Source organism: Panulirus ornatus, chromosome 29 (assembly GCF_036320965.1).
Source record: "Panulirus ornatus isolate Po-2019 chromosome 29, ASM3632096v1, whole genome shotgun sequence".
NCBI lineage: Eukaryota > Metazoa > Arthropoda > Malacostraca > Decapoda > Palinuridae > Panulirus > Panulirus ornatus.
In genome coordinates this window covers 19,965,361-19,980,772 of record NC_092252.1, presented here as the reverse complement: position 1 = coordinate 19,980,772, position 15,412 = coordinate 19,965,361, and the positions used below count along the sequence as shown (strand labels likewise).

The window sequence follows — 15,412 nt, the reverse complement described above, 5'->3', positions numbered from 1 at the left end:
GTGGGGTGTTCACCACAGCTCTGAGTGGGGTGTTCAACACAGCTGTGGGTGGGGTGTTCATCACAGCTGTGGGTGGGGTGTTCAACACAGCTGTGGGTGGGTTGTTCAACACAGCTGTGGGTGGGGTGTTTAACACAACTGTGAGTGGGGTGTTCAACACAACTGTGGGTGGGGTGTTTAACACAGCTGTGGGTGGGGTGTTCAACACAGCTGTGGGTGGGGTGTTCAACACAGCTGTGGGTGGGGTGTTTAACACAACTGTGAGTAGGGTGTTCAACACAGCTGTGGGTGGGATGTTTAACACAACTGTGAGTGGGGTGTTCAACACAACTGTGGGTGGGGTGTTTAACACAGCTGTGGGTGGGGTGTTCAACACAGCTGTGGGTGGGGTGTTCAACACAGCTGTGGGTGGGGTGTTTAACACAACTGTGAGTGGGGTGTTCAACACAGCTGTGGGTGGGATGTTTAACACAACTGTGAGTGGGGTGTTCAACACAGCTGTGGGTGGGATGTTTAACACAACTGTGAGTGGGGTGTTCAACACAACTGTGGGTGGGATGTTTAACACAACTGTGAGTGGGGTGTTCAACACAACTGTGGGTGGGGTGTTTAACACAGCTGTGGGTGGGGTGTTCAACACAGCTGTGGGTGGGGTGTTCAACACAGCTGTGGGTGGGATGTTCAACACAGCTGTGGGTGGGGTGTTCAACACAGCTGTGGGTGGGGTGTTCAACACAGCTGTGGGTGGGGTGTTCAACACAGCTGTGGGTGGGGTGTTCAACACAACTGTGGTTGGGATGTTCAACACAGCTGTGGGTGGGATGTTCAACACAGCTGTGGGTGGGGTGTTCAACACAACTGTGGGTGGGGTGTTCAACACAACTGTGGGTGGGGTGTTTAACACAACTGTGAGTGGGATGTTTAACACAACTGAGTGGAGTCTTTAACACAGCTGTGGGTGGGGTGTTCAACACAACTGTGGGTGGGGTGTTCAACACAGCTGTGGGTGGGGTGTTCAACACAACTGTGGGTGGGGTGTTCAACACAGCTGTGGGTGGGGTGTTCAACACAACTGTGGGTGGGATGTTCAACACAACTGTGGGTGGGGTGTTCAACACAGCTGTGGGTGGGGTGTTTAACACAACCGTGAGTGGGGTGTTTAACACAACTGTGAGTGGGGTGTTTAACACAACTGAGTGGGGTCTTTAACACAACTGTGGGTGGGATGTTCAACACAGCTGTGGGTGGGGTGTTTAACACAGCTGTGGGTGGGGTGTTTAACACAACTGTGGGTGGGATGTTCAACACAGCTGTGAGTGGGATGTTCAACACAGCTGTGAGTGGGGTGTTTAACACAACTGTGGATGGGTGTTTAACACAACTGTGGGTGGGGTGTTCAACACAGCTGTGGGTGGGGTGTTGAACACAGCTGTGGGTGGGATGTTTAACACAACTGTGGTTGGGATGTTCAACACAGCTGTGGGTGGGTTGTTTAACACAACTGTGGGTGGGGTGTTTAACACAACTGTGGGTGGGATGTTCAACACAGCTGTGAGTGGGATGTTCAACACAGCTGTGAGTGGGGTGTTTAACACAACTGTGGATGGGTGTTTAACACAACTGTGGGGGGGTGTTCAACACAGCTGTGGGTGGGGTGTCGAACACAGCTGTGGGTGGGATGTTTAACACAACTGTGGTTGGGATGTTCAACTCAGCTATGGGTGGGGTGTTTAACACAACTGTGGGTGGCATGCTTAACACAACTGTGGGTGGCATGCTTAACACAACTGTGGGTGGGGTGCTTAACACAACTGTGGGTGGGGTGTTTAACACAGCTGTGAGTATGGGTGTTTAACACAACTGTGGGTGGGATGTTTAACACAACTATGGATGGGGTGTTCAACACAACTGTGGGTGGGATGTTTAACACAACTGTGGGTGGGGTGTTTAACACAACTGTGGGTGGGGTGTTCAACACAACTGTGGGTGGGTTGTTTATCACAACTGTGGGTGGGTTGCTTAACACAGCTGTGAGTGAGGTGTTTAACACAACTGTGGGTGGGGTATTCAGCACAGCTGTGGGTGGGATGTTTAACACAACTATGGATGGGTTGTTTAACACAACTCTGGATGAGTTGTTTAACACAACTGTGGGTGGGGTTTTCAACATAGCTGTGGGTGGCGGTGTTTATCACAACTGAGGGTGGGGTTTTTAACGCAACTGCGGGCGGGGTGTTTAACACAACTGTGGGTGGGGCGTTCAACACAGCTGTGGGTGGGATGTTTAACACAACTGTGGGTGGGTTGTTTAACACTGCTGTGGGTGGGTTGTTTAACACAACTGTGGGCGGGATGTTTAACACAACTGTGGGTGGAGTGTTTAACACAACTGTGGGTGGGATGTTTAACACAACTGTGAGTAGGGTGTTCAACTCAGCTGTGGGTGGGGTGTTTAACACAACTGTGGGTGGGATGTTTAACACAACTGTGGGTGGGATGTTTAACACAACTGTGGGTGGGGTGTTCAACTCAGATGTGGGTGGGTTGATCAACACAGCTGTGGGTTGGATGTTTAACACAACTATGGGTGGGATGTTCAACACAGCTGTGGGTGGGATGTTTAACACAACTGTGGGTGGGTTGTTCAACACAACTGTGGGTGGGGTTTTCAACACAGCTGTGGGCGGGATGTATATCTCAGCTGTGGGTGGGGTTTTTAATTCAGCTGTGGGTGGGGTGTTTAACTTAGCTGTGGGTGGGGTGTTTAACTCAGCTGTGGGTGGGGTGTTTAACTCAGTTATGGGTGGGGTGTTTAACTTAGCTGTGGGTGGGGTGTTTAACACAACTGTGGGTGGGGTGTTCAACACAGCTGTTGATGGGATGTTTAACACAACTGTGGGTGGGGTGTTCAACTCAGCTGTGGGTGGGGTGTTTAACACAACTGTGGGTGGGATGTTTAACACAACTGTGGTTGGGATTTTTAACACAACTGTGGGTGGGGTGTTCAACTCAGATGTGGGTGGATTGATCAATACAGCTGTGGGTGGGATGTTTAACACAACTGTGGGTGGGTTGTTTAACACAACTGTGGGTGGGGTGTTCAACACAGCTGTGGGTGGGATGTTTAACACAACTGTGGGTGGGTTGTTCAACACAACTGTGGGTGGGGTTTTCAACACAGCTGTGGGCGGGATGTTCATCTCAGCTGTGGGTGGGGTGTTTAACTCAGCTGTGGGTGGGGTGTTTAACTTAGCTGTGGGTGGGGTGTTTAACTCAGCTGTGGGTGGGGTGTTTAACTCAGCTGTGGGTGGGGTGTTTAACTTAGCTGTGGGTGGGGTGTTTAACACAACTGTGGGTGGGGTGTTCAACTCAGCTGTGGGTGGAGTGTTTAACTCAGCTATGGTTAAGGTGTTTAACTCACCTGTGGGTTTGGTGGGAGTGCCGTCCTATTATTTAATTAAAATAACTTTATTCAGCTGTAATCAGAGTGGTGTTTTCAATCTCTGATATGTTATCCATATATCATCTACGTATCATCTATATATCATCTATGTACCATCTATGAATCATCTATGTATCATCTATGCATCATCTATGCATCATCTATCATCTATGTATCATCTATGCATCATCTATGCATCATCTATCATCTATGTATCATCTATGCATCATCTATGCATTATCTATGTATCATCTATGCATCATCTATGCATCATCTATCATCTATGTATCATCTATGCATCATCTATGCATTATCTATGTCTCATCTATGCATCATCTATGCATCATCTATCATCTATGTATCATCTATGCATCATCTATGCATCATCTATCATCTATGTATCATCTATGCATCATCTATGCATTATCTATGTATCATCTATGCATCATCTGTGCATTATCTATGTATCATCTATGCATCATCTATGCATCATCTGTCATCTATGTATCATCTATGTATGATCTAAGTATCATCTACATATCATCTATGTATCATCTATGTATCATGATGTATCATTTATGTGTCATCTTTGCATTGCATCATCTTTGTATCATCTATGCATCATCTATGTATCATCTATCATCTATATATCATCATGTATCATCTATGCATCATCTATGCATCATCTATGTATCATCTATGTGTCATCTACGCATCATCTATCATCTATGTATCATCTATGTATCGTCTATGCATCGTCTATTTATCTATGTATCATCTATGTATCATCTATGTATCATCTATGTGTCATCTACGCATCATCTATCATCTATGTATCATATATGCATCATCTATGTATCACCTATGTATCATCTATGCATCATCTATCATCTATTTATAATCTATGATTCATCTATGCATCATCTATGTATCATCTATCATCTGTCTATAATCTATGCATCATCTATGCATCATCTATGTATCATCTATGTATCATCTATGCATCATCTATGCATCATCCATGCAACATCGATGTATCCTGACCTGTATATACTCTCTACTGGTCATATCTTCCATCTATTCTGACCTGTATATACTCTTTACTGGTCATGTCTTCCATCTATTCTGACCTGTATATACTCTCTACTGGTCATATCTTCCATCTATTCTGACCTGTATATACTCTCTACTGGTCATGTCTTCCATCTATTCTGACCTGTATATACTCTCTACTGGTCATATCTTCCATCTATTCTGACCTGTATATACTCTCTAGTGATCTACTCTGACCTGTATATACTCTCTACTGGTCATATCTTCCATCTATTCTGACCTGTATATACTCTCTACTGGTCATATCTTCCATCTATTCTGACCTGTATATACTCTCTATTGGTCTTATCTTCCATCTATTCTGACCTGTATATACTCTCTACTGGTCATATCTTCCATCTATTCTGACCTGTATATACTCTCTACTGGTCATGTCTTCCATCTATCCTGACCTGTATATACTCTCTACTGGTCATATCTTCCATCTATCCTGACCTGTATATACTCTCTACTGGTCATATCTTCCATCTATCCTGACCTGTATATACTCTCTTCTGGTCATATCTTCCATCTATCCTGACCTGTATATACTCTCTACTGGTCATATCTTCCATCTATTCTGACCTGTATATACCCTCTACTGGTCATATCTTCCATCTATTCTGACCTGTATATACGCTCTACTGGTCATATCTTCCATCTATCCTGACCTGTATATACTCTCTACTGGTCTTATCTTTCATCTATCCTGACCTGTATATACTCTCTACAGGTCATATCTTCCATCTATCCTGACCTGTATATACTCTCTACTGGTCATGTCTTCCATCTATCCTGACGTGTATATACTCTCTACTGGTCATGTCTTCCATCTATTCTGACCTGTATATACTCTCTACTGATCATATCTTCCATCTATCCTGACCTGTATATACTCTCTACTGGTCATGTCTTCCATCTATTCTGACCTGTATATACTCTCTACTGGTCATGTCTTCCATCTATTCTGACCTGTATATACTCTCTACTGGTCATATCTTCCATCTATTCTGACCTGTACATACTCTCTACTGGTCATATCTTCCATCTATCCTGACCTGTATATACTCTCTACTGGTCACATCTTCCATCTATCCTGACCTGTATCTACTCTCTAGTGATCTACTCTGACCTGTATATACTATTTTGGGTTTCATATACACACCTGTCTTGTCAGCCATGCACTTCCCTCATGCACTTCCTTCTCGCACACACTACATTACTGTACATCCTTCACTTCATCAACAGTTACGAGATTTATGTATAAATGTACACTAAACTTTATCCTTCACAACATTATCTTCACCTAATACTACTCCCACATATGTAGACTCATTCACAACATCCAAACCTTCACACCATATTACGGTACATTGTCATCATCCAGATATTACGGTACATTGTCATCATCCAGATATTACGGTAAACTGTCATCATGCAGGTATAGCTAGATCCTCTGGTGTCAGTGACAACACTTGCTGACAACTTACTTGTGGGATCAATGTTTTCAGGCACGACAATATTGTTGATGGGCTGGACAACATTATCTTGCAGCATCTGTTGACACGTGATATAAGGTCAGCACAAATGATGGACATTATTGTATTATGGCAGGAAAACATTAAATAATGATAATGAGAATAATAGTAATAATAATGAAAATAATAATAATAATGATAATGATAATAATAATAATAATAATAATGATAATAATAATAATAATAATAATAATAATAATAATAATAATAATAATAATAATAATAATAATAATAATGATAATAATAATAATAATAATAATGATAATGATGATAATGATGATGATAATAATAATAATAATAATAATAATAATAATAATAATAATAATAATAATAATAATAATAATAATGATAATAATGATAATAATAATGATAATGATGATAATGATGATGATAATAATAACAACAATAATAATAATAATAATAATAATAATAATAATAATAATAATAATGATAATGATAATAATGATAATAATAATGATAATGATGATAATGATGATGATAATAATAATAATAATAATAATAATAATAATAATAATAATAATAATAATAATGATAATGATAATAATGATAATAATAATGATAATGATTATAATGATGATGATAATAATAATAATAATAATAATAATAATAATAATAATAATAATAATAATAATAATAATTTTTTTTTTTTTTTTTTTTTGCTTTGTCGCTGTCTCCCGCGTTTGCGAGGTAGCGCAAGGAAAAAGACGAAAGAAATGGCCCAACCCCCCCCCCATACACATGTATATACATACGTCCACACACGCAAATATACATACCTACACAGCTTTCCATGGTTTACCCCAGACGCTTCACATGCCTTGATTCAATCCACTGACAGCACGTCAACCCCGGTATACCACATCGCTCCAATTCACTCTATTCCTTGCCCTCCTTTCACCCTCCTGCATGTTCAGGCCCCGATCACACAAAATCTTTTTCACTCCATCTTTCCACCTCCAATTTGGTCTCCCTCTTCTCCTCGTTCCCTCCACCTCCGACACATATATCCTCTTGGTCAATCTTTCCTCACTCATTCTCTCCATGTGACCAAACCATTTCAAAACACCCTCTTCTGCTCTCTCAACCACGCTCTTTTTATTTCCACACATCTCTCTTACCCTTACGTTACTTACTCGATCAAACTACCTCACACCACACATTGTCCTCAAACATCTCATTTCCAGCACATCCATCCTCCTGCGCACAACTCTATTCATAGCCCACGCCTCGCAACCATACAACATTGTTGGAACCACTATTCCTTCAAACATGCCCATTTTTGCTTTCCGAGATAATGTTCTCGACTTCCACACATTCTTCAAGGCTCCCAGAATTTTCGCCCCCTCCCCCACCCTATGATCCACTTCCGCTTCCATGTTTCCATCCGCTGCCAGATCCACTCCCAGATATCTAAAACACTTCACTTCCTCCAGTTTTTCTCCAAACTCACCTCCCAATTGACTTGACCCTCAACCCTACTGTACCTAATAACCTTGCTCTTATTCACATTTACTCTTAACTTTCTTCTTTCACACACTTTACCAAACTCAGTCACCAGCTTCTGCAGTTTCTCACATGAATCAGCCACAAGCGCTGTATCATCAGCGAACAACAACTGACTCACTTCCCAAGCTCTCTCATCCCCAACAGACTTCATCCTTGCCCCTCTTTCCAAAACTCTTGCATTCACCTCCCTAACAACCCCATCCATAAACAAATTAAAAAACCATGGAGACATCACACACCCCTGCCGCAAATCTACATTCACTGAGAACCAATCACTTTCCTCTCTTCCTACACGTGCACAAGCCTTACATCCTCGATAAAAACTTTTCACTGCTTCTAACAACTTGCCTCCCACACCATATATTCTTAATACCTTCCACAGAGTATCTCTATCAACTCTATCATATGCCTTCTCCAGATCCATAAATGCTACATACAAATCCATTTGCTTTTCTAAGTATTTCTCACATACATTCTTCAAAGCAAACACCTGATCCACACATCCTCTACCACTTCTGAAACCACACTGCTCTTCCCCAATCTGATGCTCTGTACATGCCTTCACCCTCTCAATCAATACCCTCCCATACAATTTGCCAGGAATACTCAACAAACTTATACCTCTGTAATTTGAGCACTCACTCTTATCCCCTTTGCCTTTGTACAATGGCACTATGCACGCATTCCGCCAATCCTCAGGCACCTCACCATGAGTCATACATACATTAAATAACCTTACCAACCAGTCAACAATACAGTCACCCCCTTTTTTAATATATTCCACTGCAATACCATCCAAACCTGCTGCCTTGCCGGCTTTCATCTTCCGCAAAGCTTTTACTACCTCTTCTCTGTTTACCAAATCATTTTCCCTAACCCTCGCACTTTGCACACCACCTCGACCAAAACACCCTATATCTGCCACTCTATCATCAAACACATTCAACAAACCTTCAAAATACTCACTCCATCTCCTTCTCACATCACCACTACTTTATCACCTCCCCATTTGCGCCCTTCACTGAAGTTCCCATTTGCTCCCTTGTCTTACGCACTTTATTTACCTCCTTCCAGAACATCTTTTTATTCTCCCTAAAATTTAATGATACTCTCTCACCCCAACTCTCATTTGCCCTTTTTTTCACCTCTTGCACCTTTCTCTTGACCTTCTGTCTCTTTCTTTTATACGTCTCCCACTCAATTTCATTTTTTCCCTGCAAAAATCGTCCAAATGCCTCTCTCTTCTCTTTCACTAATACTCTTACTTCTTCATCCCACCACTCACTACCCTTTCTAATCAACCCACCTCCCACTCTTCTCATGCCACAAGCATCTTTTGCGCAATCCATCACTGATTCCCTAAATAATGATGATAATAATAATCATGATAATAATCATAATAATGATAATAATGATAATAATGATAATAATAACAATGATAATTATAATAATAATAATAATAATAATAATAATAATAATGATAATAATAATAATAATAATAATAATAATAATAATAATAATAATAATAATAATAATAATAATAATAATAGTAATGATAATAATAGTAATAATAATAATAATAATAATAATAATAATAATAATAATAATAATAATAATAATAATAATAATAATAATGATGATAATAATAATAATAATAATAATGATAATAATAATAATAATAATAATAATAATAATAATGATAATGGGGATAGGGGAGAAGGAATACTTCCCACGCATTCCTCACGTTTCGTAGAAGGCGACTAAAGGGGACGGGAGTGGGGGGTCAGAAACCCTCCCCTCCTTGTATTTTAATTTTCTAAAAGGGGAGACAGAAGAAGGAGTCACGTGGGGAGTACTCATCCTCTTCGAAGGCTCAGATTGGGGTGTCTAAATGTGTGTGGATGTAACCAAGATGAGAAAAAAGGAGAGATAGGTAGTATGTTTGAGGAAAGGAACCTGGATGTTTTGGCTCTGAGTGAAACGAAGTTCAAGGGTAAAGGGAAAGAGTGGTTTGGGAATGTCTTGGGAGTAAAGTCAGGGGTTAGTGAGAGGACAAGAGCAAGGGAAGGAGAAGCACTACTCCTGAAACAGGAGTTGTGGGACTATGTGATAGAATGTAAGAAAGTAAACTCTAGATTGATATGGGTAAAACTGAAAGTTGTTGGAGAGAGATGGGTGATTATTGGTGCATATGCACCTGGGCATGAGAAGAAGATCATGAGAGGCAAGTGTTTTGGGAGCAGCTGAATGAGTGTGTTAGTGGTTTTGATGCACAAGACCGGGTTATAGTGATGGGTGATTTGAATGCAAAGGTGAGTAATGTGGCAGTTGAGGGAATAATTGGTATACATGGGGTGTTCAGTGTTGTAAATGGAAATGGTGAAGAGCCTGTAGATTTGTGTGCTGAAAAAGGACTGGTGATTGGGAATACCTGGTTTAAAAAGAGAGATATACATAAGTATACGTATGTAAGTAGGAGAGATGGCCAGAGAGCGTTATTGGATTACGTGTTAACTGATAGGCGCGTGAAAGAGAGACTTTTGGATGTTAATGTGCTGAGGGGTGCAAATGCAGGGATGTCTGATCATTATCTTGTGGAGGCGAAGATGAAGATTTGTAGAGGTTGTCAGAAAAGAAGAGAGAATGTTGGGGTGAAGAGAGTGGTGAGAGTAAGTGAGCTTCGTAAGGAGACTTGTGTGAGGAAGTACCAGGAGAGACTGAGTGCAGAATGGAAAAAGGTGAGAGCAAAGGACATAAGGGGAGTGGGGGAGGAATGGGATGTATTTGGGGGAGCAGTGATGGCATGCACAAGAGATGCTTGTGGCATGAGAAAGGTGAAGGTGGAGGAGTGCAGATTACAAAGGGTAGTGAGTGGTGAAATGAAGAAGTAAGATTATCAGTGAAAAAGAAGAGGGAGGCATTTGGACGATTTTTGCAGGGAAATAGAGTAAATGACTGGGAGATGTAAAAAGAAAGAGGCAGTAGGTCAAGAGATCCATAAATGCTACATACAAATCCATTTGTGTTTCTATGTATTTCTCATATACATTCTTCAAAGGAAACACCTCATCCACACATCCTCTACCACTTCTGAAACTACATTGCTCTTCCCCAATCTGATGCTCTGTACATCTCTTCACCCTCTCAATCAATACCCTCTCGTATAATTTCCCAGGAATACTCAACAAACTTATACCCTGTAATTTGAACACTCACCTTCATCCCCTTTACCTTTGTACAGTGGAACTATGCATGCATTCTGCCAATTCTCAGGCACTTCACCATGAACCGCACAGACAGTGAATACCCTCAGCAACCAGTCAATAACACAGTCACTCCCTTTTTTGATATATTCTACTGTAATACCATCCAAACCTGGCGCCTTGCCGGCTTTCATCTTCCGCAAAGCTTTCACTACCTCCTCTCTCTTTACCAAATCATTCTCCCTGACCCTCTCACTTCGCACACCACCTCGACCAAAACACCCTATATCTGCCACTCTATCATCTAACACATTCAACAAACCTTCAAAATACTCACTACATCTTCTCACATCACCACTACTTGTTATTACCTCCCCATCGGCCCCCTTCACCGATGTTCCCATTTGTTCTCTTGTCTTACGCACTTTATTACCTCCTTCCAAAACATCTTTTTATTCTCCCTAAAATTTAATGATACTCTCTCACCCCAACTCTCATTTGCCCTCATTTTCACCTCTTGCACCTTCCTCTTGACCTCCTGCCTCTTTCTTTTATACATCTCCCAGTCACTTGCCCTATTTCCCTGCAAAAATCATCTAAATGCCTCTGTCTTCTCTTTCACTAATAATCTTACTTCTTCATTCCACCACTCACTACCCTTTCTAATCCGTCCACTTCCCACGCTTCTCATGCCACAAGCATCTTTTGTGCAAGCCATCACTGCTTCCCTAGATACATCCCATTCCTCCCCCATTCCCCTTACGTCCTTTGCTCTCACTTTTTTCCATTCTGTGCTCAGTCTCTCCAGGTGCTTCCTCACGCAGGTCTCCTTCCCATGCTCACTTACTCTCACCACTCTTTTCACCCCAACACTCTCTTCTTTTCTGACAACGTCCACAAGATAATGATCAGACATCCCTCCAGTTGCACCTCTCAGCACATTAACATCAAAAGTCTCTCTTTCGCGCGCCTATCAATTAACACGTAATCCAATAACGCTCTCTGGCCATCTCTCCTACTTACATACGTATGGTTATGCATATCTCTCTTTTTAAACCAGGTATTCCCAGTCACCAGGCCTCTTTCAGCACACAAATCTACAAGCTCTCCACCATTTCCATCTACAACACTGAAAACCCATGTACACCAATTATTCCCTCAACTGCCACATTACTCATCTTTGCAGTCAAATCACCCATCACTATATCCCGGTCTCGTATATCAAAACTACTAACACACTCATTCAGCTGCTCCCAAAACACTTGCCTCTCCTGATCTTTCTTCTCATGCCCAGGTGCATAGCACCAATAATCACCCATCTCTCTCATCAACTTTAACCATAACAATCTAAAGTTTACTTTCTTACACTCTATCACATAGTCCCACAACTCCTGTTTCAGGAGTAGTGCTACTCCTTCCTTTGCTCTTGTCCTCTCTCCAACCCCGTGACTTTACTCCCAAAACATTCCCAAACCACTCTTCCCTTTACCCTTGAGCTTCGTTTCACTCAGAGCCAAAACATCCAGGTTCCTTTCCTCAAACATACTACCTATCTCTCCTTTTTTCTCATCTTGGTTACATCCACACACATTTAGACACCCCAATCTGAGCCTTTGAGGAGGATGAGCACTCCCTGCGTGACTCCTTCTTCTGTCTCCCCTTTTTGAAAGTTAAAATACAAGGAGGGGAGGGTTTCTATCCCTCCGCTCTCGTCTCCTTTAGTCGCGTTCGACTAAAGGGGATAATTCATAATGATAATCCATAATAATGATAATATTATTATTATCAATAATAATATTGATAATAATCATGATACAATAATTATAACAATAATAATAATGATGATGATAATAATAATGATAATAATAATGATAATAATAATAGCAATAATATAATAATAATAATAATAATAATAATAATAATAATAATAATAATAATAATGATAATAATGATAATAATAATAATAATAATAATAATAATAATAATAATAATAATAATAATAATAATAATAATAATAATATTTTCTTTAAGTACTGTATGTATTTCTAAGAACCGTATGTAGTTTTAAGTGTTGTATATGGTTCTTAAGAACTGTAGATAGTTCTTACGTACTATATTCAATTCTTAAGTACTGTATATAGTTCTTAAGTGCCGTATGTAGTTCTTAAGAACTGTATATAGTTCTTAAGTACTGTATTTATTTTTTAAGTATTGTATATACTATTAACCTCCTTACTTACAGTTTAATGTGACTCTTATGTCCATGTTTCGCCCAACTTATGATTACAAGTATTAATCCTCATCACTTGGGTCAGCCAACCATAGGCTGGCTATGGAGATATCGGGGATTAGCACTACACACCTGACCACCGCGTAGACCTCCCTATGGTGGTGGTGGTGGTGGTACAATGAGTCAGGTGTAGACCTCCCTATGGTGGTGGTGGTGGTGCAATGAGTCAGGTGTAGACCTTCCTATGGTGGTGGTGGTACAATGAGTCAGGTGTAGACCTCTCTGTGGTGTTGGTGGTACAATGAGTCAGGTGTAGACCTTCCTATGGTGGTGGTGGTGGTGCAATGAGTTATGTGTAGACCTTCCTGTGGTGGTGGTGGTACAATGAGTCAGGTGTAGACCTCTCTGTGGTGTTGGTGGTACAATGAGTCAGGTGTAGACCTTCCTATGGTGGTGGTGGTGGTGCAATGAGTTATGTGTAGACCTTCCTGTGGTGGTGGTGGTACAATGAGTCAGGTGTAGACCTCTCTGTGGTGTTGGTGGTACAATGAGTCAGGTGTAGACCTTCCTGTGGTGGTGGTGGTGCAATGAGTCAGGTGCAGACCTCCCTGTGGTGGTGGTGGTACAATGAGTCAGGTGTAGACCTCCCTGTAGTGGTGGTGGTACAATGAGTCAGGTGTAGACCTCTCTGTGGTGGTGGTGGTGGTGCAATGAGTCAGGTGTAGACCTCCCTGTGGTGATGGTGGTGCAATGAGTCAGGTGTAGACCTTCCTGTGGTGATGGTGGTGGTGCAATGAGTCAGGTGTAGACCTCCCTGTGGTGGTGGTGGTACAATGAGTCAGGTGTAGACCTTCCTATGGTGGTGGTGGTGGTGCAATGAGTCAGGTGTAGACCTTCCTGTGGTGGTGGTGGTACAATGAGTCAGGTGTAGACCTTCCTGTGGTGATGGTGGTGGTGCAATGAGTCAGGTGTAGACCTCCCTGTGGTGATGGTGGTACAATGAGTCAGGTGTAGACCTTCCTGTGGTGATGGTGGTGGTGCAATGAGTCAGGTGTAGACCTTCCTGTGGTGGTGGTGGTACAATGAGTCAGGTGTAGACCTCCCTGTGGTGATGGTGGTACAATGAGTCAGGTGTAGACCTTCCTGTGGTGGTGGTGGTACAATGAGTCAGGTGTAGACCTTCCTGTGGTGGTGGTGGTACAATGAGTCAGGTGTAGACCTTCCTGTGGTGATGGTGGTGGTGCAATGAGTCAGGTGTAGACCTTCCTGTGGTGGTGGTGGTACAATGAGTCAGGTGTATACCTTCCTGTAGTGGTGGTGGTAAAGTGAGTCAGGTGTATACCTTCCTGTGGTGGTGGTGGTACAATGAGTCAGGTGTATACCTTCCTGTAGTGGTGGTGGTACAATGAGTCAGGTGTATACCTTCCTGTGGTGGTGGTGGTACAGTGAGTCAGGTGTAGACCTTCCTGTGGTGGTGGTGGTACAGTGAGTCAGGTGTAGACCTTCCTGTGGTGGTGGTGGTACAATGAGTCAGGTGTAGACCTTCCTGTGGTGGTGGTGGTGCAGTGAGTCAGGTGTAGACCTTCCTGTGGTGGTGGTGGTACAGTGAGTCAGGTGTAGACCTTCCTGTGGTGGTGGTGGTACAGTGAGTCAGGTGTAGACCTTCCTGTAGTGGTGGTGGTACAATGAGTCAGGTGTATACCTTCCTGTGGTGGTGGTGGTGCAGTGAGTCAGGTGTAGACCTTCCTGTGGTGGTGGTGGTACAGTGAGTCAGGTGTAGACCTTCCTGTAGTGGTGGTGGTACAATGAGTCAGGTGTATACCTTCCTGTGGTGGTGGTGGTGCAGTGAGTCAGGTGTAGACCTTCCTGTGGTGGTGGTGGTACAGTGAGTCAGGTGTAGACCTTCCTGTGGTGGTGGTGGTACAATGAGTCAGGTGTAGACCTTCCTGTGGTGGTGGTGGTACAGTGAGTCAGGTGTATACCTTCCTGTGGTGATGGTGGTACAATGAGTCAGGTGTAGACCTTCCTGTGGTGATGGTGGTACAATGAGTCAGGTGTAGACCTTCCTGTGGTGGTGGTGGTACAATGAGTCATGTGTAGACCTTCCTGTGGTGGTGGTGGTACAATGAGTCAGGTGTTGACCTTCCTGTGGTGATGGTGATACAATGAGTCATGTGTAGACCTTCCTGTGGTGGTGGTGGTACAATGAGCCAGGTGTTGACCTTCCTGTGGTGATGGTGGTACAATGAGTTATGTGTAGACCTTCCTGTGGTGATGGTGGTGCAATGAGTCAGGTGTAGACCTTCCTGTGGTGATGGTGATACAATGAGTCATGTGTAGACCTTCCTGTGGTGGTGGTGGTACAATGAGCCAGGTGTTG

At 42.3% G+C, this 15,412-nt stretch overlaps 1 protein-coding gene across 1 annotated transcript in view; it reads right to left on the bottom strand.

The window, feature by feature from the left end:
- LOC139758178 (uncharacterized) overlaps window positions 1-15,412 on the bottom strand; it is a 54,519-nt gene that overhangs the window by 18,053 nt on the left and 21,054 nt on the right. Inside the window, exon 5 of the mRNA XM_071679387.1 lies at window positions 6,025-6,091. Coding sequence (XP_071535488.1) covers window positions 6,025-6,091 — 67 coding nt within the window. The remainder of the gene's footprint in view (window positions 1-6,024; window positions 6,092-15,412) is intronic.